General features: G+C 41.5%; 1 protein-coding gene across 1 annotated transcript in view; it reads left to right on the forward strand.

Moving 5' to 3' along the window:
• The window catches only part of gpsm1b (G protein signaling modulator 1b), a 247444-nt gene that overhangs the window by 10599 nt on the left and 209328 nt on the right, over positions 1 to 27517 (forward strand). Inside the window, exon 2 of the mRNA XM_078550101.1 lies at positions 10670 to 10757. Coding sequence (XP_078406227.1) covers positions 10670 to 10757 — 88 coding nt within the window. The remainder of the gene's footprint in view (positions 1 to 10669; positions 10758 to 27517) is intronic.

Here is a 27517-nt window from a genome sequence, read left to right on the forward strand (position 1 = left end):
GAAGGAAATCTTGTTCCATTTTGTTCTGGATTCAGATCAGACACTGACTTCAAAATTGCCCTGGAACTCCATTAGCATTGGTGCAAAGTGAAAGACTTGAATTCTTGAGTGTAATCCAGTCTTGTCTTATGCTTTAGACTGCTGATTGAGAAAACAATTTTTAAAAATTCATTTATGGGATGTGGGCGTTACTGGCTAGGCCAGCATTTATTGCTCATCCCTAATTGCCCTTGTTCAAAGGGCATTTTTTTCCCTAATAGTCAACCACATTGTTGTGGGTCTGGAGTCACATATAGGCCAGACCAGGTAAGGACAGCAGATTTCCTTCCCTAAAGGACATTAGTGAACCAGATGGGTTTTTACAACAATCAGCAATGGTTTCATGGTCATCATCAGACTTTTTTAATTCCAGATTTTTATTTTGTACAAATTTCATGATCTACCGTGGTGGGGTTTGAACCCAGGTCCCCAGAGCATTACCCTGGGTCTCTGGAGCACCAGTCCAGTGACAATACCACTATGCCACTGATACTGTAAAGTTCTCCTCCAATTGTATACTGTTCTTTGATTGGGACAGTAGTGTAGTATTCACATTATTGGACTTGTAATCCAGAGGCCTGGGCTAATAATCCATATAGTGAGTGTTCATAGAATCATAGAATGGTTACAGCGCAGAAGGAGGCCATTCGGCCCTTGGTGTCCGTGCTGGCTCTCTGCAACAGCAACTCTCCTTGTCTCACTCCTCTGCCTTTTCCCTGTAGCCTTGCATTTTTTTTCTCTTCAGATAATTATCTAATTATCTTTAGAAAGGTACAGTTGAATCTGCCTCCACCACACTCTCATGCAGTACATTCCAGATCCTAACCATTTGCTGCATTTAAAAAAAACGTTTTCCCTCGGTGTCGCCTAACCTTGTCAGTTTGAGAATTTGAACCTGGTCTAAAAATCTGGAAGGAGTAAAAGTGATCAAAAAGCTGTCAGATTGTTGTAGAAACTCACAGGTTCACTAGTGATCTCTTTGGAAAGAAGCCTGCCATCCTTACTCAGTCTGGCCAATAGGTAACTCCAATCCACAGCAATGTGGTTAACTTTTAATACTCTCTGATGTGGCCCTGTAAGTCACTCAGTTGTATTAATCCACACCTAGTGGTTCAAGAAGATCCATCCCCACTTCCTCAGGGCAGCCATGGATGCCCAAATTCTGGGAGTAAATGTAAAATGTTATTTTCCATACTGACTAACGTATCTCCCATAGATAAGAACAAAAAGCTAAAAGCTACTGCGGATGCTGGAAATCCAAAACAAAAACAGAATTACCTGCAAAAACTCAGCAGGTCTGGCAGCATCGGCGGAGAAGAAATCAGTTAACGTTTCGAGCCTTCATGGCCCTTCGGCAGAACTGAAGCATAGTTAGAAGAAGGGAGAAATATAAACTGGTTTAAGGTGGGTTGGGGGCGGGGGGGTGGGGGAGAGAGACATTGAGGGTGTGGTGATTGTGGAGATGAGCAGATAATCAAAAGATGTCACAGACAAAAGGGTCAAAGAGGTGTTGAAGGTGGTGATATTTGTCTAAGAAAAGTGCTAATTAAGAATGGAAGACAGGATATTCAAAGTACAGCTCTAGTGGGGGTGGGGTGGAAAGACTAACAAGGTTTTAGTTTTAGATTTAAAAATAATGGAAATAGGTGGGGAAAGAAGAATCTATATAAATTATTGAAAAAAAAGCGGGGGTGGGAGGGGGGGAGAAACGGGGTGGGGATGGGGGGAGGGGGAGTTTAAGATCTAAAGTTGTTGAATTCAATATTCAGCCCGGAAGGCTGTAAAGTGCCTAGTCGGAAGATGAGGTGCTGTTCCTCCAGTTTGCGTTGGGCTTCACTGGAACAATGCAGCAAGCCAAGGACAGACATGTGGGCAAGAGAACAGGGTGGAGTGTTAAAATGGCAAGCGACAGGGAGGTTTGGGTCTTTCTTGCGGACAGACCGCAGGTGTTCTGCAAAACGGTCGCCCAGTTTGCGTTTGGTCTCTCCAATGTAGAGGAGACTGCATTGGGAGCAATGAATGCAGTAGACTAAGTTAGGGGAAATGCAAGTGAAATGCTGCTTCACTTGAAAGGAGTGTTTGGTACCTTGGACGGTGAGGAGAGAGGAAGTGAAGGGGCAGGTGTTGCATCTTCTGCGTGGGCATGGGGAGGTGCCATAAGTGGGGGTTGAGGAGTAGGGGGTGATGGAGGAGTGGACCACGGTGTCCCGGTATCTCCCATAGCATTGCTCACAGTAAGTCTGATTTATAAGACAGAAGCAATAAACCATATCACACCAATTATCCTGCTACTAATGGGAATTGTGAGCAAGCTGCCCGAGATCATTAAGGATGGATCATCTTATTGTAAATAAGCATGTTAGGAGGTTCAATGCCATTTGGTAATTAATGCCAATTTGGAGGTATTGCTGGGTAAATTTCTCGCAAAACAACAGGAAAGGATGGCTGTCTTCTTTTCCTGGTTTGTTCGCGACCCAGATTTGCACATGTGACGCCTGAAATGTGCCGTGCCCTTCACAAAACGTTATATGCACTGTCGAGCTCCTGTTGTGCCGGGGAAGGGAGAAGAAATTGTGGAGTAGGCAACATGGAAATCGGTCAAGAATTAGTTTTTGTGTTTAGTTGAGAAGGGAATAATGTTTGGAGAGGCACAGGACTGTAAGGGTGGGGATTATTAGAATAGATCAGAAAGCACCTTTTTGATAAATGAAAGGGACCTATAAGTTTTGCTGCAATGCATTTCATGTTTTCCAGGAGTAGTTCGGCATCAAATCTTAACTTGTTAGGGGGCATTCAAAGCTAGAGTCTACGATACACTGACTACAAAGTTGTATTGTTGTCTGCCTTCTACTTAGACTTACATACAATCTATGTATTTCATTCATATTAGACCACAAATCCATCTACAAATTACTTTCACATTTAAGTCAATTTCTCCCTTGCTTTCCCTATTCTGAAAATAAATAATTGCTCTCTGTCCATCACTGTCAGCTAGCATTAGCTGTGGCAATTCTCTTGGGTTTTCTTTTTAAGTGTCTGGGAATCATCATTAATTAACTTAATGTTTAATTGTCACACACAGCTGGTCTGCAATCAGACAGCTTGGGGTGGAAGCTTCCTGAGGTTGCAGTGAGTAACTCAGCAACACGGAACAACCAGGTTCTCAAGTTATATGTCCGATTGATTCTGTGTTGGACCACTCACTAACTTTATAGTGGGCAGCCTTGGACCAAGAAAGTGAAATTTAGCCACTGTTACCATTTATTATTGCTATTCGGTGACCCTTGCTGGAAGGAGGACAGGAGCCAGTTAACTGTGATATCCTCACTGATCAATAGTCTGCTCAGTACCCAAACTTATAGATGAGTAAAGACCACTTGGCTAAGATAATGGACAGAGATTGGCATTTGTGAGGTTCTATCCCAGTAAAGAGTTAACTCCTGTGGGAGAGGAGATAGTGGAGAACTATAACTGTGGCAAATTGGTAAAACAAGGTGAAAGCATATTTTTTGAATAGATTGTGGTAGTTTCAACATTGAACCACACAAGCCTTCAATCCAAGCTACATTCTAGCCATCCAGCATGCACACATCCCATCTCTGTTTCCTCTTCAGTGACAGGTTTATAGTCACAATTTCCATTATAGTTGTGGATAAAGAATTATAAAGTACAGCACTGAAACAGGCCATTTGTGGCCTGTTAAATACACCAGTATTTATGCTTCACATCAACCTTCTCCAAGTTCTCTTTACCTAACCTGATCAGCATAGCCTTCTATTTCTTTCTTCTTTTTGTGTTTATCTAGTTTCCCCCTAAATGCATCTATGAGGATTGTAAAGGAAATTTAAAAAACAGAGTGACGGATATAACATTAATTTTACGTTAAGTTTGAAAATAATGTACTTCAATCTGAAACCAGGGTCTTCAATCTAAACAGAGGAAACTATGAAGGTATGATGGGCAAGTTGGCTGTGGTTGTTATGACCGATGCAGTTGGTATAGCTGAGTTATTTAAAAATCCCAGAGGAAAACTTTAAACAACTGTCATAATCAATAATTTTCAGTGTTGTGTTTGAGATGCGACTCTAAATTCAGGAATCAGACCATCAGTTCTTGAAGTTTTACATTAAGCTAAATGCAACATTTTATTTATTTACAAAGGTTAAAATATATACACATGGCTACAAATTACTATTATCATAACTTTTAACAAATTCCCAAACTAATCTCCATTAAGGCAACAGCAACCCATAGCCTTAACCGAAACACCAGGCAAAGCATTTTTACCGTACAAATTCAAAATGAGGTTCTTTCCACTGTGGAGCCAGTTGGAGGCTTGCAGCTGCCTTTTGATCTTACATTGTCTCTGCCTGCACACCCGAAAACTACTGAAGTTACCAGCCCCATTGAATGTTAATTCTCATTGTATCAACAACCTCTTTGAACACCTTTTAACAATGAAACCCCTTTCATAATGCCAATTTTATTAGTAATATAAACATATGGCTTGGTAGCTGCTAGAAAGGCGTCAATTTTCACCCCACTTCCTGAATGCTCTTTTCAAAAAATGCAAATGCACACTGTCTCTGTTTACATCTCAAACTAGTACATCAAAGTGTCCAGATTAGCTGGCTTTAATCCAATTAAGACATACCCAGAGACCAAACCTCAATTTTAAAAGAAAAATATTTTCCAAAATATTATATACATTAAATGCTTCACGACAGTGGTAGATTGGGAAACTCCATTAAAAGGTATGATGGTAGACATGCAATGCTAGCATTTAAAGATTTAATACATGGTTTATAACACATTTATATTCCTTTGAGGCACAAAAACCCAGCAGGAAAGATGATCCAACCATGGCTAAGGCCCCACACAGGAGGTTAGTAAGCAAAATTAGAGCACATAGGAAAGGGGGTAATATAGTGGCATGGATTGAGAATTGGTAACAGACAGAAACAGAATAGGAATAAATGGATCATTCTGAGTTTGACTAGTGGGATATTGCAAGGATCAGTGCTGAAGCCCCAGCTGTTCACATTCTTTGATGATTTGGATGTGGGGACCAAATGTAATACTTCCAAGTTTGCTGATGATACAAAACTAGATGGGAATGTGAGTGGTGAGGAGGAGGTGAAGAGGCTTTAAGGGGATTTAGACAAATGAGTGGACACGAACATGGCATATGGAATAAATGAGGGATAATGTGAAGTTATCCACTTTGGTTAGAAAAACAGAAATGCAGAGTATTTCTTAAATGGTGAGATATTGGGATGTGTTGATGTCTAAAGGGATCTGGGTGTCCTTGTTCATGAATCACTGAAAGCGGACATGCAGGTGCAGCAAGCAATGTTGGCCTTTATTGCAAGAGGATTTGAGTACATGAGTAAAGAAGCCTTGCTGAAGATGTATAGCGCCTTAGTGAGACTGCACCTGGAGTATTGCGTCCAGCTTTGGCCTCCTTACCTAAGGAAGGATATACTTGCCATAGAGCTGTTGTATATTCAGTAGGTCTCTCATGGAGATGTTCTGAATCTTGTATGGTTAAATGTTAAATGTTTATAGATAACATTGATTAACTATGTACATATATACAGGGTATTGTCCAAGCCAGGAGTTAACTCCATGCTTGGTTCCACACAGGTCTTTATCCAGTCCACAACTCTCTCTGGTCTCAGATCATGTGCCTGTTTACATGACACTGTGGGCAGCACTGTACCCAGTCCCACATAGACCCTTGTTATGCCAGATACCCTTATACTGCACGAGAGAGTGCAATGAAGGTTCACCAGACTGATCTCTGGGATGACAGGTTTGTCCTCTGAGGAGGCATTGAGGAGACTGGGCCTGTATTCGCCAGAGTTTAGAAGAATGAGATGTGATCTCATTGGAACATACAAGGTTCTTACAGGGCTTTTCAGGGTAGATGCAGGAAGAATGTTTCCCCTGGCTGGGGGTTCTAGAATCATGGGATACAGTTTCAGAATAAGAGGTAGGCCATTTAGGACTGAGATGAGGAGGAACTTTTTCACCCAGGGTGGTGAATCTTTGGAATTCTCTACCCCAGAAGACTGTGGAGACTCACTTATTGAGTATGTTCAAGACAGAGGTCGATAGATTTCAAGATATTAAAGATAATGCAGGAAAATGGTGTTGACATAGAAGCTTAACCATGATCCAGTTGAATGGCAGACCAGGCTTGATGGGCTGAATGGCCTACTGCCCCTATCACCTGTGTTCTTATGTTTGGCTTAAAATGACTTTACACCTGCACACCCTGGAACAATTATCCCCATGCTTTCCAAATTAGCTTTGCCTGGATCTTGACTCTCCATGTGCTGCACCACTCAAGCCATGAGCAGTGAATTAAAATACATTCTAGTCTTAATTAGCTGCATTGATGATCATTGAGTGTGTAGTCGATAGTTGTACCACGATTTTTTCTTTCTTCCTTCCTATCTGTACTAATGGGCACAAATTCATTATCTCCCCACGTTTGCTGTATTGCCTTCCATTTATTCATGTTCAAATCCATCTGTCAGCATTTATTCCATCTACTTAATTGCCTTTGAATGCAATTAATCCTCAGCATTGGGCACCGAGCCAGATTGTTTCACATTCATCGATTTTTTTTTTTGAGCTTTCTGTTGTACTATGTGTTTTGGCCCTTGAGATTTAAAGTTGAAAAAGGCATGATTGCTGGTCATGCGCTGGCATTCTGCACTCAATGTGAAATGAGAAAAGATTCGCATTTCTGTTGCCACTTTCATGACCTCAGGACACCCCAAATTGCTTTGTGGCCAATGAAGGACTTTTGAAGAATCATCATTGCTGGAATGTAGGAAACTGGTGCCTGCCGATGCCTTTTTGTATTGATGCACAACAATTCCAGCACTTTCCTATGTTCCTATTGTTAGGGAAAGAAATGCTAATAGCTGTGTGCCTAGGTTAACTTTTATTTGATGGTTTTTGTTTTCAGCTAGAATGATTTGCATAAATCTGAAAATAATTGTCATTAATTGGCTAATTTTGTGGAGAAGAAATGTAAGATGCATGCAGGTGGGAAGTCAAGAAATCCATAAATCTCAGATGATTAAATCCAACATTTGGCAATGTTTTATTAATGGCTTGGATCAGCTTTTTGCTGCATGAAGTTGAGGTGCCAAAGCCCTCAAGTTTAGCACAGAATTTTCAGCCTGGGCCTGTATCATCTAGAGTTTAGAAGAATGAGAGGCGATCTCATTGGAACATACAAAGTTCTTACAGAGTTCGATAGAATAGATGCAGGAAGGATGATTCCCCTGATTTGGGGAGGTTGGGGGGTGGGGGTCTAGAACCAGGGGTCACAGGCTCAGAAGAAGAGGTAGGCCATTTAGGACTGAGATTAGGAAGAATTTCTTGACACAGAGGGTGGTAAATTGTTGGAATACTCTACCCCAAAGGGTTGTGGAGGGACTCAGTCACTGATTATGTTCAAGACGGAGATCGATAAATTTCTAGATAGTGCAGGAAATAATGTTGAGGTAGAAGATTAGCCATGACCTAATTGAATGGTGGAGCAGGCTCAAGGGACTGAATGGCCTACTGCTTTATTCCTATGTTCCAATGTTCCAGCAGGCACTTCAGAGCTAATGGAATTATACAGCGTAGCAGGAGGACATTCAGACCATTGTGACTCTTTTAAAGAGCTGTACAATTAGTTCCAATCCTTTGCTCTTCCTCCATATCCCTGCAACTGTTTTCTTTTCAAGTATTTAATTCTGTTTTGAAGATTACCTTTGACATTGCTGCCACAATCCTTTCAGGGGGTGCATTCCAGATGGCTGTGTTTAAAAGTAAAATATTCTCCATCTCCTCTCTTGTTCATTTGCCAATTATCTTAAAGCTGTGCCCTCTCGATAATGCCAGTAGAAACAATTTCTCCCTATCCGCTTTGTCAAAACACCTCGTAATTTTGAACATCTCTATCGAACCTCCTCTTAATGTTCTTTCCTCAAAAGATAACAATCCCAGCACTCCATATAACTGAAGCCCCTCATCCCTCGGAATTTCCATCTGGGAAATCATTTTTTTTATGCATTCACGGGATGTGGGCTTCGCTGGCAGGGCCAACATTTATTGTCCATCCCTAGTTGCCCTTTAGAAGGTGGTGGTGAGCTGCCTTCTTGAACTGCTGCAGTCCCTGCGGTGTAGGTATACCCACAGTGCTGTTAGGAAGGGAGTTCCAGGATTTTGACCCAGCGGTATCCTTCTTAGAGTGTGATGCCCAGAACTGAATGCACAATTCCAGCTGAGGCCTAACCAGTGATTCATAAAGGTTTAGCATAACTTCCTTGCCTTTGATCTGAATTTAGGTATTTATAAAACCATGGATCCTGTATGTTAATGGCCTTCTCAAATTCTAATTTACTCAGCGTTTTATTCAGGTTCATCTCTTGGTCTTGATTCTGGAATTTACAATTCAACATCTGAGTGGGAGCCCTAACTCATTCTTTGGCACTGAATGTAACAGGAAACGTGCCAACATCTTCATATCTTTCTTGATATTCAATTGGACGCAACTGTGTAAGTTCATGGAAAATGGCTTTGTTCACGTAACTTTTTTCCGGGTATTAATCCAAGGATAAATGTTTCCTTCTCCGCCCTGCTGCGCTGTCGTGAACAGCAGCAAAAGATCACGTTTGATCGCTCTGCTGCTGCACTGTAATTGGCTGTCTTAGAACTGTGAAACTCCCTCCCCAACAGCACATGGGTGTACCTGAACTGCACAACCGCAGTGTCTCAAGAAGGTGGCTCACCACCAGCTGCTGAAGGATGATCAGGGATCGGCAATAAATTCTGGCCTTGCCAGCAATGCTCACTTCATAAGAACGCATATATAAAGAAAACTAGTTGAATCTGCATCACTGCTGGACTACCCTGAGCCTGAACAATCTTGGCTTGCTTTGGCTCTGAAGTGAGATGCTGAGTGTCTGGAGGCAGGTATTTGATGTGACTTTGATGGATAGCTCTGTGGTTCGAAGTCTGACCTCATACAGGGCTCTGGGCAACAAGATCAGTAGATAGTCTGAAGCCAGCAGAGGAACTGCTTAAAGTAAATGACACCATTGTAAGTTTTACCATCTAAGACGAGAGCAACTATGACTGTGTATTTATAAATAACTCAGGGAGAAGCATCTTTACTGTTTCAATAGATTGAGAGTAAAGTGTGCATTGATTGTAAATATTGTGGGGTTTTTTTGCACCAAATGCTCTTACCCGTTCTTGATTATATAAATGTCTATTAGTTTAGAATCATGTGTGTGATGGAGTTATAAATTTAATTCACCCACTGAAGATGAGGTGGCTTACATGCCAATGTACCCAGATACTGAGCAGGTAAAGGCACACTCCACACTATTGGGGAAACAAGGTCTGCTTAAAGAAGTGATTGGTGCTCCTGTGAACCCAAGTAGAATATTTAACTTAAAAACCCCCAAATTATAATGCCTTTCTTTGGTCCAAAATCAAGGATTTCTGCTCACTTTATCCAAAGGCAGCTGAGAGTTTCTAGATTCATGGCTTTCCAAATTTTGACGATTTCCTTCACCTTGTGGTCAGCTGGGAAAAAAGCCAGAGGTGGAATGAGGAAGCGATTTTTAAGGTAGTGATTTGTTATGACCTGAATGTCATGACAGAAAGGAGTGTGGAAACAGATTGAATAGGAATTTTTAAGATGTGAATTTGTTAAGACCATGATGGGGATAAAAAGGGGAAAGAGTGGGGTAGTGGGGCTAATTGGATAACTCTTTCAAAGAGTTGACACAGGAACACTGAGTCGAACTGACCTTCTATGCTATAAGGTTCTACAAGGACAGTTGCGAAATAGCAAAATTTAAGCTTTCCTCTCGGGTAAAGGTTTAGTGCAAGAATCTCATTGCAGTGGGTTATAAGTTTAGAGGGGAATGTTCCCCAGAAAAATTGGCGTTGCAATTTGATTTTGGATGGTACAGGTGGTAAAATTGACACCACGCAGATTGCGGAACTATTTTTTACTTTGAAATCGTCTGTGGCTTGGATGGGATTGTGGAACCTGTGCAGCTGAAAATTGTTCACTTGCCAAAATAGATTGCATGATTTTCTGAATCTGGCATTGATCCAAGAAGCACAGCATTCAGGCAGCTTCTGGTAAGAGAGTAAGTGCTCTTTAACAGTTCACCGCTGTTTCTCTTCAATGTGTAATGCTCCTACGGGACTCATAAACAGCTGCCTATAGTGACACCATTGCACCCACCCAGAATGGAGATGATTGGCTAATTTCCCCCTATCTATTACGCCTGCAGACCGCGCTGCTGCATGCGATCGGGATCGATTTTGTGCACAGAGTTTGTCTCATGTAACTATTCTCCAATCACTGATTTTCCTGGAGAATTAACACTTATTTTATCGGGAGACGTCGCTGTAGTTTCACTCATGAATTGTTTGCTGTAGTTCTGAGATACTCCTTTTTTTAAGTAGACTGTTTGCTGCGAGTCCTGCCATGGTTGCTGCCCACTTCTCACTCATTGGCTGACACAATGATGTTGATAGGCACTTTGTCCGTAATCTGATCAGAGTTTCTCATAAATAGGTTCTGTTTTCTCTGCAGCACATGCAAATGGGATGGTGATGAATGGACCAGTCTTGTTGGAAGCTGAGATGGCAAACTGGGAGAGAGGGTGTTCGCCTCGTAATCGGTAAGTGTAGGGTCCTTGTTGTATGAGCCTTTTGGAACCACAGATTATGCTGGGTGAGAGATTGCAAAACTAACTGATTATTTCTCTGCCTCCGCTTGCTATCTTACGCAATTAATGCTGTAAGCGGTTGAATTCAGCACTGATTGTTTCTGCTTGCTCACCCATCCCCTATTCTCTCACCTCCCCTCCTGAAGGCATTGACTCACTGGCTTATGCTTCTGTGGATGCCCCACCTGACTGGGAATTCTTTGTGTAAACCTGGACAGCAAGTTTTGATGAGCCATTTCGCAACGGTGGGTGGGAGGGGACAAAAGCCCTACACAAGCCTGTTCTCGTCTGAAGGAAGCACAGACACATACTTCCAGTAGAAATTACTGAGTAACAACCTGAAGCAAAAATCCTGTTTGCTTCCCCCCAACTCCTTGTGTATAATTCATAAGAACTCTGAAACGTCCTTGTGACTATGTCTGACTAGTGGAGACACCGGAGAATCTGGAGTTATTCTCCTTAGAGTAGAGATGTATAAAATGAGATATAATAGAGGTGTTCAAAATTATGATGGGTTTTGATTGTAAATAGGGAGAAATTATTTCTACTAGTTGGAAGTTTCGCAAGTAGCGGGCACAGATTTAAGATAATTGGCAAAAGAAGCAGAGGGGAAATGAGAATAGCTTTTACATAGCAAATTGTAATGATATGGAGTGCACTGCCTGAAAGCAGGATATAAGTATATTCAATAGTAGGTGAATTGGATAAGTACTTGGAACGGTGAAATTTAGAGTTGTGGGGAAAAGGGGAGGGATTAATTGGATAGCTCTTGCAAAGAGCCAGCACAAGCATGATGAGCGAAATGGCCTCATACATTGTTGTATGATTTTTATAATTCTATAACATGAATAGTAGGCTGTGTGACCTTTTTTGAAAGAAAATTCTGCATCATGATTTGTGTGTTTCAGGAGTCACTGTTCTGGCATCAAAGATAATGACTTGTCTGTTTTATCACCATAACCTTGTACCCAACACAATGTTTCCATGAAATAGTCAGGAGATTCTAGCAAACCAAGAAACTGGGAGGCATGTGACTTCTTAAAATTCTGTTTTGTTAAATTCAAATGAAGTCTCAAAAGTTTTTTTTTAAACATCAAATCAGCTTATTTTATGTTATCATGCAGCGACAAACTTGTAATTGGCTTGTTTTAATCATTCTTAATGGTGCATTGGCAAAGGACTGTTAAATGCCTTCTCAGTCAGCAGGGCTGGGAGAATCCATTATGAACTTTAAGCAAAATTTGTAGAGAAAATGTTTGTCAATAAATAACGTCAACTGATCATGAAAGTAAGTCATCAAATTGACCAACTTATTTTGTTCATGGCAGACATCAATTACAAGAAGTCGCCCATGACCCATTTTTAAAATTCTTTTATGGGATGTGGGCAGTGGCGTCTAGGCCAGCATTTATTGCCCATCCTGAATTGCCTTTGACAAGGTGGTGAGCTGCCTTCTTTAACCGCTGCAGTCCCAGTGGTGTAGGTACATCCACAGTGCTGTTAGGGAGGGAGTTCCAGGATTTTGACCCAGCAACAGTGAAGGAACGGTGATATATTTCCAATTGAGGATGGTTTGTAGCTTGGAGGGGAACTTGTAGGTGGTTATGTTCCCATGTATCTGCTGCCCTTGTCCTTCTAGGTGGTAGAGGTCATGGGTTTGGAAGGTGCTTTCAAGGGAGCCTTGGTGAGTTGCTGAAACCTGTCTGAAACCTTTTGATGTCAAAAAATGCAATATGATCCATTCCACGTTATGCAACCTGAGAAATGCACCTTTTTCTTTCCCCTATCACTGAGAAACTTAAAGGTCACAATCCATTGTAATCCATAGTAAGCCACTGAGTATATCCTCTCTACCTTGTGCTTAATGCATTTTAAGTGTGTGAGGAGTGCCTTCCCCCACCTCACCTCCGCATCACTTTGCTTACCATGTGCTTAACCCCTGCCCTTTCCCCACTACTTTGCTTGCAATGTGCTTGGTCAGGAATGCTAACAAGTTTATCACTGATTTACCCTCTCTCCTGAGTTGAAATATGTATCCTCTTTGGCCATGGACAACTTGATGACTTCTTTCCACCAATGATAGTCCCTGGTCAACCAAGGAGAAATTCGTTATCATGATAAATGATCGGTTATTATCAATCTGTTGTATTTTACAATCAGTATTTTATTTCTCTGTGATTTTATGCAGTGAAGTGATCAAAACTTTGAGCAGGTTATAAAAGCATGCTGACCTTGCAATAGCAATGGTAAAACACCAATGTACTATTTCAGTTCTACAGAAAAGGTAACGTAAATAAACATGAGATTCTTTTGGTGGGGAACAGACCGAGTTGGGCTATTTATATAATTAAATGTTTAGGAAACACCTGCCTATGTGGCATTGTACACAGCTCAATGGAATTTCGGAAACCAGAGTTAGTTTTGTGTTGCTCAGTAAACATTAGTTAATTTTTTTTGTGGACCCCATAAATTTGTGCACCATTTTGGATCTGATTCCAGACAGGTTATATGCTGGTTTAATATGGCCCCTCCTCCTGAGGCACATTGTGTTTTGCACTTCATACCTTCTCTGTCCTCTTTCCCCTCTCTATCTTTCCCTCCCACACTAGTTTAATCATGCACCAGGTTATGTTCTCGTGCTTGTTATGAACCATTATGTAGAATCGATCATAGACTTAAGTACAATATTCATCCTACTACTATTATGTAATCTGCTGCTTTTTTAGCTTCCTAGCCTTGTGCAGTATACAGTGTTATGCATATTTTCTATTATAATTCAGTGTTGTGAAGTGATGGGCTATTGTAATATCCTTGTGCACCATGTCGTCATTAATGCCAGAATGTTGTCAACTCCAGTTAACACTGATTTTTGCAACTGTTTTCACTGCTCTAACTATAAATGGGTCAGCCTTGATTTGTGTTTCTTATGTACTATTCCATGAATGCCTGTGCCTTCATAGATAGCACAATGACTTGTTGCGGTAATTGAATTGTTGCCTGTTGGAGCGCAGCATTTTCATAGACCCTTGACACTCTTTATATAAAATTGTGGTACCCAAGTGGTAAATGCTGCTGTTCCCAGTAAGAAAAATATTGAATGATCCATCATAGGATGGCAAACCAAGTCACATTCACAGTAAGGTATGGTTTCAATCTGAATATTTTAAGGCAGCCTTTGGAACAGAAATAAAGTTCTATTCTACGAAAGGTTTTTTCCCAGCATGTGGCTTCCTGTAAGAAAGCTTAGTTTTAGGTCACTTTTTGTTTAGTAGGTTAGAGCTGACACCACATGGTTACAGCAGCTTACTTCGAGAAGCAAAACAAACACATGCGTATAAGTATCTAAACAGGCTTGTGCCAGATCTTTGAAAGAGCTGTCCAATTTAGGCCCACACGAAAATCTTTTCAGATATACCATCACTAACAGTTACACCGCAGGTTAGCAAGGCCATTTAATAAAAAGCAAACCAAGCACTAGGTTTTATTTCTCGAGGGATAGGATTGGAAAGTAGGGAAGTTTTGCTAAACCTGCATCAAGCCTTGGTTAGACCACTTTTAGATTACTGCGTGCCGTTCTAGTTGCCATATTATAAAAGAGATATAGAGGGTGCAAGGAAGATTTACAAGGATGATACCAGAACTGCAAGACTGTATATATCGGGAAAGGATGAACAGGCTTGGCCTCTTTTTTGTCTTGAAAAAAGAAGGCTGAGGGGTAACCCAATAGAGGTCTTTAAAATGATGCAAGTCTTTGACAGAGTGGATACAGAGACAATGTTTCCTCCTGTGGGGAAGAGCTTAACTAAAGGCCGTCAATATAAGATAGTCACCAAGAAACCCAGTAGGGAACGCCAGAAGAAACTTCTTTATCCAAAGAGTGGTGGGAAGGTGGAACTCACTACCACAGGGAGTGATTGAAGTGAATAGTACAGATGCATTTAAAGGGAAGCTAGGCAAGCATTTGAGGGAGAAGGGAACAGATGGCTATGATGATAGATTTAGACGAGGAAAGATGGGAGGAGGCTCAAGTGGAGCATAAACACTGGCATGGACTGGTTAAGTTGAATAGCCTGTTTCTGTGCCGTATATTTTATGTAGCCCAATGGAGGCTAGCGAGGCTGGAGGCTAGCGAGGCTGGAGGAGGTTAGAGAGTTGGGAAGGAGCAAGATCATGAAGGCATTTGAAAACAAAGAGGAACATTTTGAAGATAATGGAGAACTAATGTAGGTCAGTGAGCAGAGGAGTGAACAGATCTGTTGTGAGTTAGGATACAGTTAGCAGAATTTCGCATGACCTTAAATTTATGGATGATGGGAGGCCAGCTAGAAATGTATTGAAATATTCAAGTCTAGGGATAATGATGGCATAGATATGGATTTGGTAGCATTTGAGCTGAGGCCAAGGCAGAGTCAAGCAATGTTATGTAGCTGTAAATAGGCAGCCTTATTAATGGCACGGATATGCGCTTGGTAGCTCATCTCCAGATCAAGTAAAATGCTGAGGTGGTGAACAGTCTGGTTCAGCTTCAGACAGTTGTCAGAGAGGTCAGTGGCTATCGAACAGATTTTGTGATGGGGATTAAAGACAATAGCTGCAACCTTCCTAATACTTAGTGGATGGGCAGAAATATCATTCCAATATTGGATTTTCGGGCAAGGAACCAGGTAATTTAGAGGGCTTGAGAGAGGTGGTGGTGAGGTGGAGCTGGGTGTCGCAACATATTCGTTTTCATATATGTCCCTCAGGGTTCCCACCTCCTCCAATTTCTTAGAACCATAGAACACTACAGCACAGAAAACAGGCCATTCGGCCCTTCTAGTCTGTGCCGAAATATTATTCTGCTAATCCCATTGACCTGCACCCAGTCCATAACCCTCCAGACCTCTCCCATCCATGTACCTATCCAATTTATTCTTAAAACTTAAGAGTGAGCCCACATTTACCACGTCAGATGGCAGCTCGTTCCACACTCTCACCACTCTCTGAGTGAAGAAGTTCCCCCTAATGTTCCCCCTAAACCTTTCCCTTTCACCCTAAAGCCATGTCCTCTCGTGTTTATCTTTCCTAATCTAAGTGGAAAGAGCCTACTCGCATTTACTCTGTCTATACCCCTCATAATTTTGTAAACTTCTATCAAATCTCCCCTCATCCTTCTACGCTCCAAGGAATAAAGTCCTAACCTGTTTAATCTTTCCCTGTAACTCAACTCCTTAAGACCCGGCAACATCCTAGTAAATCTTCTCTGCATTCCTTCAATCTTATTGATATCCTTCCTGTAGTTAGGCGATCAGAACTGCACACAATACTCCAAAGTTGGCATCACCAATGTCTTATACAACCTCACCATAACATCCCAACTCCTATACGCAATACTTTGATTTATGAAGGCCAGTATGCCAGAAGCTTTCTTTACAACCCTGTCTACCTGTGACACCACTTTCAGGGAATTATGTATCTGAACTCCCAGATCCCTTTGTTCCTCCGCACTCCTCGGTGCCCTACCATTTACTGTGTATGTCCTACCTTGGTTTGTCCTTCCAAAATGCAACACCTCACACTTTTCTGCATTAAATTCCATCTGCCATTTTCTGGCCCATTTTTTCAGTTGGTCCAGATCCCTCTGCAAGCTTTGAAAGCCTTCCTCGCTGTCCACAACGCCTCCAATCTTAGTGTCATCAGCAAACTTGCTGATCCAATTTACCACATTATCATCCAAATCATTGATATAGACAACAAACAACAATGGTCCCAGCACAGATCCCTGAGGCACACCACTAGTCACAGACCTCCAGTCTGAGAAGCAATTATCCACTACCACTCTCTGTCTTCTCCCACACAACCAATTTCGAATCCAGTTTACAACCTCTCCATGGATACCAAGTGTCTGAATTCTTGCATTAGAAAATTTAGTGGTGTTTGAAATGTTAAGAGCATTTGCTTTAAAACTGAGTTTGATAGATTTTTGTTATCCAAGAATATTAAGGGATATGGGGAAAAGGTGAGTAGATGGACTTATGTGGCAGATCAGGCATGATCTCATTAGAGGGCGGAATAGCCTTGATGATCTAAATGGCTACTGTTGTTCCTGTTAGGTAGGTACTGAGAAACTATTACAGCTGGTAGGGGAATCCAGAGCAAAGAGAGACAATATTAAAATTGGACCCAGGCCATTTGTGAGCAAAATCATGATATACTTCTAACACGAAGAGTTGTGGAAACCTGCGACTCTTTTCCTCTGGGGCTGTGGACCCTGGGGATCATTGCAGCTCGCAAGATTGAGATTGCTAGACTTTTGTTGGGGAAGGATATCAGAAGATATGGAGCAAAGGTGGGTAAATGGAGCTCAGATACAAATTAGCTGCAGTCTAATTGAATGGTGGAGTTGATTTGAGACATTTAATGGCCTTCTCCCATTTCTTGTGCTCCTATTTCCATAGGCCTCCACTTTTTCAACTATTTAAAGTCCTTTGTTTCTTAATCCGTGTGTCCATTATTTGACTGTCATGATCTAACATGTAACTTCACTCCTGACTTAGCTCTGGTTCATCAGTTTTAGACATAGAGGTCTACGTCTCCCTCCAGCTCTTTTTCTGATTGTATTACTATGCCTGTTTTTGATCAGTAGAAGGCTTTGCACCCTAAATACTAACTTGTCAGTTCTGTCAATTGTTGGTTCAGCTATGGTATGGATAGATACAAGTGAGTATGTGTGTAATTGGCATGCGCTTAAGGTGATTAGCATAAATACATTTAAAGAGAAGCGAGATAAACATGAAGGAGAAAGGATTAGAAGGATGTTTTGATAGGTTAAACAAAAAGGTGGAGGCCTGTGTGAAGGGTGGACCAGTTGGGCTGAATGGCCTGTTTCTGTGCTGTACATTCTGTAATTATATAAAATGAAAACATTTGTTCTCAGTTCTGCCATTCAATTAGATCATGGCTGATCTTTTTATATTAACTCCACCTACCCACCTTGGTTCTGTAACCCTAAATACCATTTGGCTAACATTTGCATTCCAAACTCATGCACATTACATCATGCACTTTCAAACTAGGATTGGTGTACCCTGGAGTGATGGGTGCAAATTGGGGGTTGCGGGGGCGATGGAGTTCGCACAGCATCTTTGGGAACCAGATGGTACCACATTTCTATCCATGTTTGTATTTCTGTATTGTTGACTTAACTCCTCTTTTTTTGGTTAATTAACTAAGGAAGTACATTTTCTGCAATGTCTTCTTTAGCATAAGACACAAGAAATAGGAACAGGAGTAGGTTTGCAGTTGCTTGAGCCTGCTTCGCCATTCAGTAAGATCGTGGCTGGTGTTCCACCTCAACTCCACTTTTCTGCTCTTTTCCCCTATCCCTTGATCCCCTTAGTGCCCAAAAAAATCTATCATCTCCATCTCCAATATACTCAACAACTGAGCATTCACCACCCTCTGGGGGAGATCATGCCAACGATTCACAACCCTCTGAGTGAAGAAATTTCCCCTCAATTTTTGGTTGTAAATGGCAAACCCATTTATTTTGAGACTATCCTCAGTTCTGGAGTATGCAGCTACAGGAAGCAGCTCTCAGCATCAGAGCAATTGATGCAGTTTCTCAGAAGTTCAAGGCAGAGGTCTCCGTGAGTGTATCAAGATTTGGAGTATAAACCGCCAACAGCATGCAACTTCCCTCACCCACGCCTCCTCCCCAACCCCTTCCTCCTCACCAAACAACTGCACCATTGAAAGACATGTGTGCAGTCCTGGTCGCCATATTATGGGCAGGATGTAGAGGCACTGGAGAGCAGCATGCAGAGAAGACTTACAAGGATGATACCAGAAATGTGTGGGTATTCATGTCAGGAAAAGACTATAAGATAAGACCATAAGACATAGGAACAGAAATTAGGCCATTCGGCCCATCGAGTCTGCTCTGCCATTCAATCATGGCTGATAAGTTTCTCAACCCCATTCTCTCGCCTTCTCCCCGTAACCTTTGATCCCCTTACCAATCAAGAACCTATCTATCTCGGTCTTAAATACACTCAATGACCTGGCCTCCACAGCCTTCTGTGGCAATGAATTCCATAGATTCACCACACTCTGGCTAAAGAAGTTTCTCCTCATCTCTGTTCTAAAAGGTCTTCCCTTTACTCTGAGGCTGTGCCCTCGGGTCCTGGTCTCTCCTACTAATGGAAACATCTTCCCCATGTCCACTCTATCCAGGCCTTTCAGTATTCGAAGCTTGACATGCCGGGTCTCTGTCTTGAAAAAAGAAGGCTGAGGGGTGACCTAGTAAAGGTCTTTAAAATGATGAAAAGTTTTGATAAAGTGGATACAGAGAGAATGTTTCATTTTGTGGGGAAGAGCATAACTAGAAGCCATCAGTATAAGGTAGTCACCAAGAAAACCAATAGAGAATTTGGAAGGAGCTTTTTTTACTTGGAGTGGTGAGTATGTGGAACTTGGTGCAGTGTAAGTGGTTGAAGCAAATAGCATAGATGTCTTTAAGGGGAAACTAGACAAGAATAGAGAAGGATATAGAGGTTATGATGGTTGATTTGGATGAGAAAAGATGGGGGGAGGCTCGAGTGGAGCTGGTTGGGCCAAATGGTCTGTTTCTGTGCCATATATCCTACGTAATCAGACTATTCAGCCCAACATTATGCTGGTGTTACTACTTCAGACAAACCTCCTCCCAGCCTGCTTCATTTCATTTTATCAGCATAAAGAAAGAAATAGCTTATGTTTCTTTCTCCCTCAAATGTTTACTTAGCTTGCCCTTAAAATATGCGTCTATTCTATTTGCCCCAAATACTTACTGCAGTGGTGAGTTTCGCATTCTCAGATGGGAGCTTTATTTCTGTACTCTGAAACCCATAATTCAAACGGGCTGCAAAGGGGAACTCCTGAAGTGTACCTGGTGTAGGGTTATTGACTTGTGACTGAGTTTTTCAGCGAGAAACCTGTGGCTGGTTTGCTTCTTGCAGCGTTCTCCCTGTAACTGCTTTTGTTTATGTAGGATACACGTGCAGAACAACAAAGACTGCTAACTGGCTAATTAATGAATTGTGTTCGGCTGACCGAGCAGCCAGCATTCAAAAAGGCTGCCAAGTGTGAGAGGAGAAAGATCAAATGCTCATCGATCTTTTGAGACCAAGTGGCAGGAGGTTGGATTTTTGCCTGAATGGTTAGTTTTCTCTCCCACTGACCTCCCGGAGGAAGGGGGAGGGAGGGGGCTTTGTTCAAGATGATGTCAGAAACAGTGGGGTGCGGCTTTCTCTATTTGTTACCTACGTCTATTGCTTGGTGTGCCGACCGTGCATCGTGAATGCATGAGCGAGACTGCTAACAGCTGGGGGTAACTGCTGGAGCTGAGACCAGCTGACTTATTGCACTGACTGCTACATTTCTGTGGTAAAAGGTAGACAGGCTGATGGCTTTGTTTCCTAGCAATGAGAGTCAGAGATTAACAACAAGGAGGATATCCTCAAGGTAAGTAGGCATCCAACTGCAGTGTATCGATACCTATTCTCACGTGATCATTGCTACCTTTATTGCATGGGTAATACTCTTGCTTATGATTGATTTTTTTTGTAGAATTAACTGAGGTCTTTATGATTTCTAAGTTCTACATTGATTTATCAAGCATTATTTTCAGAGCTGTGTTTGTTTTTACAAAATAAGATGTTAGATGCAAGAGGTGATAAGTTAGGTTATTCTGTTTCCACAGAACCTTTTGTTTCAATCACACACCAGTTGAATCCAAATACATGAATATTGGTCCATAATGGTGAAGGTGTCTTTCTCTTTAGTTTAATTTGAGCCAGGTGTTATAATAAGCTTCATTTGCACGCCATAAGTGGTTTGACATGCTAAGCAAAGTCTATCGGAAAGGAGTCCCTTAGTTTCCAGCCATTTTAAGTTCTGCTTCACGTTGCAGTCATTTTGTAAAAGGTTTCTATGTGAGAAATATTAATATTCACCACCACATTGCTCACTTTGTGTGCAGTCTTGCTCCCCCCATGTTTTCAGCAGTCAGTATGAAATAAATATATCTCTAGACCTTGGTTATTCAGTGTCACTTTTAGTCGAATGCAATTGATGCTAATGCTTGTTGGATATAAATGCATTGATGTTTGGGACAATGCACTAGGGACTAATACAGTCGGGAGTTTTAATGAAAATGCAGGATGTCCCCTGCAGTATTGATTGCTCTGTAGCAGTCAATGTTCCCAGTGTTTGTATGGTTAAATCAGATGTCCTGAACATGCATATGATATTCGTGGGCAGCAAAAGACCAGCTGCTTTCAGGCAGGATTTTACTACTTTTCAAGTGTAAGTTGCCTTTTGCTTCAAGCTTTAGTAAAAGCACAGAGTCCAGCTGCAATAAAGGGAAGCAATGTAAAATACAGTTTAGTGAGGAAAAGGAATCTGATTTCTGCAGTAAGTGAGCATTCAGTTTATTATATGAATGCATTCATAAAATGGGGGATATTAGAATAACCTGGGCAACATTACAAAATGCTGAAGGCAAGGGACCTGTAGGAAACTTCAGCGCTGTGGTTACGCAATTTCTGGTTTGTACCTGGAATGTAATTTGTGCGTTAGGCTGATGTTGTCATTCGTTCGATGCATGCGGCTCTGTTTTAAACGTAAAAGCACAAATTTGACCAGTAACCCTCGCTTTCATGTATGTTCTCAACCTTTTGGGAGTGTGTTTGAAACAGTTAAGCCACATTTTGAAGGACTTCATTTGGGTCATTACTCATGCACCCTTTTGAAATGTATTTGTCGTGCACGGGCATTTCTTTTTTTAGCGCAGGGTCCCGTTCAATTTTCTTGCAGTGGCCTCGCTTGGGAGTCTTTATCATGGAGTAAGGCCTCGGCGGCACTTTCCAGCTGCTATGCTGCCACACAACTTTGTGAGCTTAGCAGGAACATTGGTCATCGCATTCTTTAAATTTATAACAGCAACTTGCAATTATATAACATCTTTAACACAAAAAAGTCCCTTGGTTCTCAAAAGCATAATCAGACAAAAAAACCAAACCAAAAGGAGACATTAGGACAAGTGGCCAAAAGCTTGGTTTAAGATGTAGGATTTGAGGAGTGTTATAAAGGAGCAGAGAGAGGCGGAGAAATTTAGGGAGGGAACTCCAGACCTTGGGGTGAAAGAGTTTCTCCAACATGCTGTCATGACTGTTGTAGTAGAGCATAGTGGTGGAAGTTAGAATTGCCAACCCTCCAGAGTTGTACGAGAGTCTCCAGTACATTACTGGGAGAAAATCATGAAAAATATGTACAACTTTTTTTCAAAATGTCAGTGGATCTGTACCACAGAGCCTTTGAGGAGCGGAGAGGAGAAACAAAGTGAGAACATGTTCTTAACAAAAATTAAACATCTTACTTTATTTTTCAGTGTTTCCTGTTTCTTTGGAATGATTTAGAAAGATGTGGTACAATTTTGCCAACAAGTTACATTGAATTTACAGCACCGAGACAGGCCACTCATCTAACTAGTCTATGTCATTGTTTAATCTCCATGCAAACCACCTCCTACCCCTATTGGTCAAACCCCATCAAAATGTCCTCCTCTCTCCTTGATGTGTTTATCTAACATCCCATTCAAAGCTTTTTGCTTCAACTACTCCCTCTGGGAACAAGTTTCACATTCTAAACACTTTAGTACATAAATTTCTCTGAAATTCCTTATTTTAATTTATTTATTTAACGTTAGCAAAAAACTGAACTGTTTTGCAAATTAGAAAATGTGTTTCATCAGCGTACATCACTCAGTATTGTGATAACAAAACTGTTCAATGATGTTGAATATTCATTAAAAAATTATAAATCCAAATAGCTTTTCTGTTATTTTTGGCCCTGAGCTGAATGTTAAGCTTTCACCTCTGATGGTTCAGTGGTGCATAAGTGAAATACATAGACCAGAAAAGTCTCTGGTTTAAACATGGATCACACCAGTTGCACATCCTGAGCTAGGCTTCATTGGCAGTGGAGCACTTATGTTGCACTCTTGGGCTAGGGCAAAGCATGTATTTTTTTTTTACTTATTCATTCATGGAATGTGAACATACCAGGCAAGGCCATCATTTACTGCCCATCCCTAATTGCTCTTGAGAAGATGATGGTTAACCATCACCTTGAGCTGCTGCAGTCCATGTGGTGCAGGAACACTCACAGCCCTGTTAGGTAGGGTGTTTCAGGATTTTAACCCAGTGATAGTGAAGGAACCCCAATATTTTTCTTTTTTTTCCCCTTGATTCTTTCATGGGCTGTGGGCGTCTCTGGCAAGGACAGCATTTGTTGCCCATTCCCAATTGCCCTTGAACTGAATAGCTTGCTAGGCCACTTCAGAGGGCAGTTAAAAGACAACCACATTGCTGTGGGTCTGGAGTCACATGCAGGCTAGACCAGGTAAGTTACACAAGTTACCAGATTTCCTTCCCTAAAGGACATTAGTGAACCAGATGGGGTTTTCAATGGCAATCGACAATAGTTTCATGGTTATCATTACTGAGACTAGCTTTCAATTCCAGATTTTATTAATTGAATTTAAATTCCACCAGCTGCTGTAGAATATATTTCCAAGTCAGGGTGGTGCATGACTGGGAGGGAAATTTACAGGTGATGGTTTCCCCATTTGACCAGAGAAGCTACTGATTATCACTCGCTCAATCAATTGTTTCTAATTTCCATTTAACAGCTTTGCTTCAAATAACAGGTCAAATAAGCAGGTAATGCCAAACTAGGATGGGCAGTTTAATTTGAGGAGGTAGCCTGGGGATTAGAAAAGATTGCATTTTGTGGCATCACAAGTCCTAGTCAGAAATGAATAGAATGAAAATTAGTAAAGATTGATGTAAAGATAGTAAAGATAGAATAGAATGAAAATTAGTAAAGATTGATTATACATGAATGCTTTATATTTTGCAAATATCTTCCTCTTGATGGAGAAATAATCCTGCTAGAGTTGGGATAATCGGCTGTAGTTTCCATGCCCATATGCAACAAGACCTGGACAACATTCAAGCTTGGGCTGATAAGTAGCAAGCAACATTCAGGCTGCACAAGTGCCAGGCAATGACTATCTCCAACAAGAGAGAATCTAACCATCTCCCACTCACATTCAATGGCATTACCATCACTGAATCCCCTACCATCAATACCCTGGGGATTATCATTGACCAGAAACTGCACTGGACTAGCCATGTGGCTGCAAGAGCAGGTCAGAGGTTGGGAATTCTGTGGAGAGTAACTCACCTCCTGACTCCCTAAAGCCTGTCCACCATCTACAAGGCACAAGTCAGGGGTGTGATTGAATGCTCTCCACTTGCCTGGATGAGTGCAGCTCCAATAACACTTAAGAAGTTCAACAGCATCCAGGATAAAGCAGGATAAAGAAGGTGGCACCCCCACCTTCAACATTCACTCCTACCACCATCAATGAACGGTGGCAGCAGTGTGCACCATCTACAAGATGCACTGCAGCAACTCACCAAAACTCCTTCAACAGCACCTTCCAAACTCATGACCTCTAACACCGAGAAGGATAAGGGTAGCAGACTGATGGGAATACCATCACCTCCAAGTCACACACCATTTTGACTTAGAAATATATTGCCATTCCTTTGCTGACACTGGGTCAAAATCCTGGAACTCCATCCCTAACAGCACTGTGGGTGTTCCTACGCCACATGGACTGCAGTGGTTCAGGAAGGCAGCTCACCACCACCTTCTCGAGGGCAGTTAGGGATGGCAATAAATGCTGGCCTAGCCAGTGACACCCACATCCCATGAACACATTTTAAAAAAAAATTCTGCTGCGAGTTTGGAGACTCCTGTAATAATTGACAGAGTGGGATCAATATTCATTCTGATTAGAAAGTGAGTCAGTTGGAAATATTTAGATGGGTGAAATAATGTTGCATGCTAAGTGCCTAATGGTTTACAAAAGGTGTTGTTTGATGAACTTGAAGTGTGTACAATCCCTGTAAAGCAGTCATTTATGAAAACAGAAAAAAACCCTTGGCTATTTAACTAGAGGACGAGGCTTTTCCCCAGTAGGTTATGAATAAGAAATGTGCAATTTTGTTCCTTGGAAGGAGGTGACTTGAGTGATGACTTTGTAAAAGAAAGGCGTGCATATATACAGCACCTTTCACATTGGCTGTAAAGCTCTATGGGAGAATTAAATACTTTACACTATTGTGAAGTAGGAATTGCAGAAGCATGTTTTATTCGGCAAGCTCCCAGAAGCAGTGATGTCATCATAACCACATAACAACCTATTTTTTATTAAGAATGCCAATTGTTAAGATTGTGGGATACATGTTAACCAGAGCACTCAGGATAACTAGATGCTCTTCTTCAAAACATACACCTGAGAGAGCAGCGATTCTAATAGGTTGGGGGATTGAATAATGTAAAGAGTGAAAATTTGGCTCCATAAGAAATGGGAACGGGAGTAGGTCATTTGGCTCCTTCAGCCTGCTACTGTGTCTCTCCCTTTTCAAAAAGGAATAATGTACGGCCTACATACCTAGCATCACACTGGCACTGAAATTCATAAACCACATTACTCATTTGTGTGATAGGCAGAATGTCTTTTAGGCTTGACGGCAGCATCCTGTTAATGGAGTATACCACTTGTTGCTACTGCATAGTAACAGCGTGAAACAGCTAGCTTCACCTGTTGTTCAAATTTTTTAGGTACCTTGCCCGTCCAGGGTAATCTGAGGTAGACTGGGCACCTTTCTGGGCTGAAAGTGATGGCCTTAGGCTCGTTCATGAGTTTGCGTGATATACAACATGAAATGATCTGATCAGGGTGGCCATTATCCAGCAGGACGTCTTTGATGAGCCCAATTTCAGCATCAAGCCTGCATGGTGAGCAAATGGCTTGGACCCTATTTATGAGGTTGCTGATCAGGCCAATCTTATAGCACATGATAGATCCTTGATTAACAGAAGGGTGAAAGGTTATCGGGGGTCGGCGGGGATGTGGGGCTGACGTTACAGTCAGATCAGCCATGATCTTATTGAATGGCGGAGCAGGCTTGGGGGGCCGAGTGGCCCACTCCTCCTAATTCATATGTTTGTATCCGTGGAACTGTAAGAATCCCAACGTGTGTGTTGAACAGTGAAGGTAGGCTTGTGGTAGACCGTGGAAGAGAACCCCTAGCAGTTTTTTCAACTAGTATGTCAAGGAAAGGGAGTTCATTTGACTGCTCCATCTCATTGTTGCTCAAAAATTTGAGCAACAGGTGAAGCTAGCTGTTTCACACGGCTACTGTGCAGCAACAACACAAGTGGTATTCGCCACTAACAGGATGCTGTTATCAAGCCAAAAAGATGTTCTGCCTATCACACAAATGAGTAATGGGGTATATGAATTTCAGTGCTAGTGTGATGCTAAGTAGGTGACCGTATGTCCCAAAGACTCACGGATCATATCAAACAACATGTCCCTTCAACTGTTCGCAACAGGCAAGGTACAGACTGTACCCAATCAGCCTGTGCTTGCAGAACTCAAAATACAGTGTCTAACATAAATCTGATTCTGCGATTGGACAACATTTGCCAAATAATCCTTAGTGTGCTAAAAATTACGCTGGCAACCAATTTAAGATTGTCAATCTTGATCACAGTGTATCATTTGCATGTACTGGAAGCTACATATATTAATACACAGGATCCTGTTCTTTGCAGACAGGAAGAACATGTTCACACATTGCGCCTTTTTCAGCCAAACCAAATAAGTGACAGCCATTTGCTGACTCATTCCTCAGGGCAATGCCTTGACCAATCGTGGTCAAGCTGGTTTAAAATTTCACACAATGTTTGGCAGTTAACTGTCAGTCACCATTAACTGTTGCATTCTCCATGCCTCTCCCAATCAGTGTCCACTTGTCATCCAATCAGCACTCTCTTCTCATACAGTATAAAGTTGTTGCTTCCCCTGACATTGTTATTGTCTTGATGAGTGCAAGATGAAAAGCTTCGACAAAATGTATTTTTTCAGCGATACTCAAGTTCTGTACTACCAAACAACTACTTATATTTATATAACGCCTTTCACACCCTCCGTGCCTCAGCACTTTACAGTCAATGAAGTACTTTTTGAATTGTAGTCATTGCTGTTGTAATGTAGGAAATGCGGCAGCCAATTTGTACACAGCAAACTCCCATAAACAGCAATATGATAATGACCATATAGTCTGCTTTTAGATGTTGATTGGGATAGTAGGGAGAACTCGATCTTCTGCTCTTTGCAATGTTGCCGTGGGTTCCCTTATGTTCACCTGGAGAGCAGCTGGGCCTTTGATTTAACATCTCATCCAAGAGAGGGATACACAATACGTTTTACAAAGATTATTGATGTGAATCAAGTATTTGATTGATAATGTCCTTTCCTATTCTGATAAATTATGTATTGTAGTATAGCATTGTGCGTGGTTTTTGCTGATTTGGGCCGGGTCTTGTTCTGAATTATGCTTATTTTCCTGCAGTAGTTGTCAAGCTGTTGTGTAAATAGCTGCCACGCATGAATGACCTTGTTGATAAATGCCTTGGAGAAACCGCTGGGAAAATTTATCCAAACAAACCCACAGTAATTTAATTCTTTTGAGTTTTCTATTCAGTCAAATGCAGGCAGATTTGTAGCTGTGAATAAATTCTCCTTCAGCTACATAGTGCAACTACAA

This window comes from Cetorhinus maximus, chromosome 10, assembly GCF_964194155.1.
Source record: "Cetorhinus maximus chromosome 10, sCetMax3.hap1.1, whole genome shotgun sequence".
Classification (NCBI taxonomy): Eukaryota; Metazoa; Chordata; class Chondrichthyes; order Lamniformes; family Cetorhinidae; genus Cetorhinus; species Cetorhinus maximus.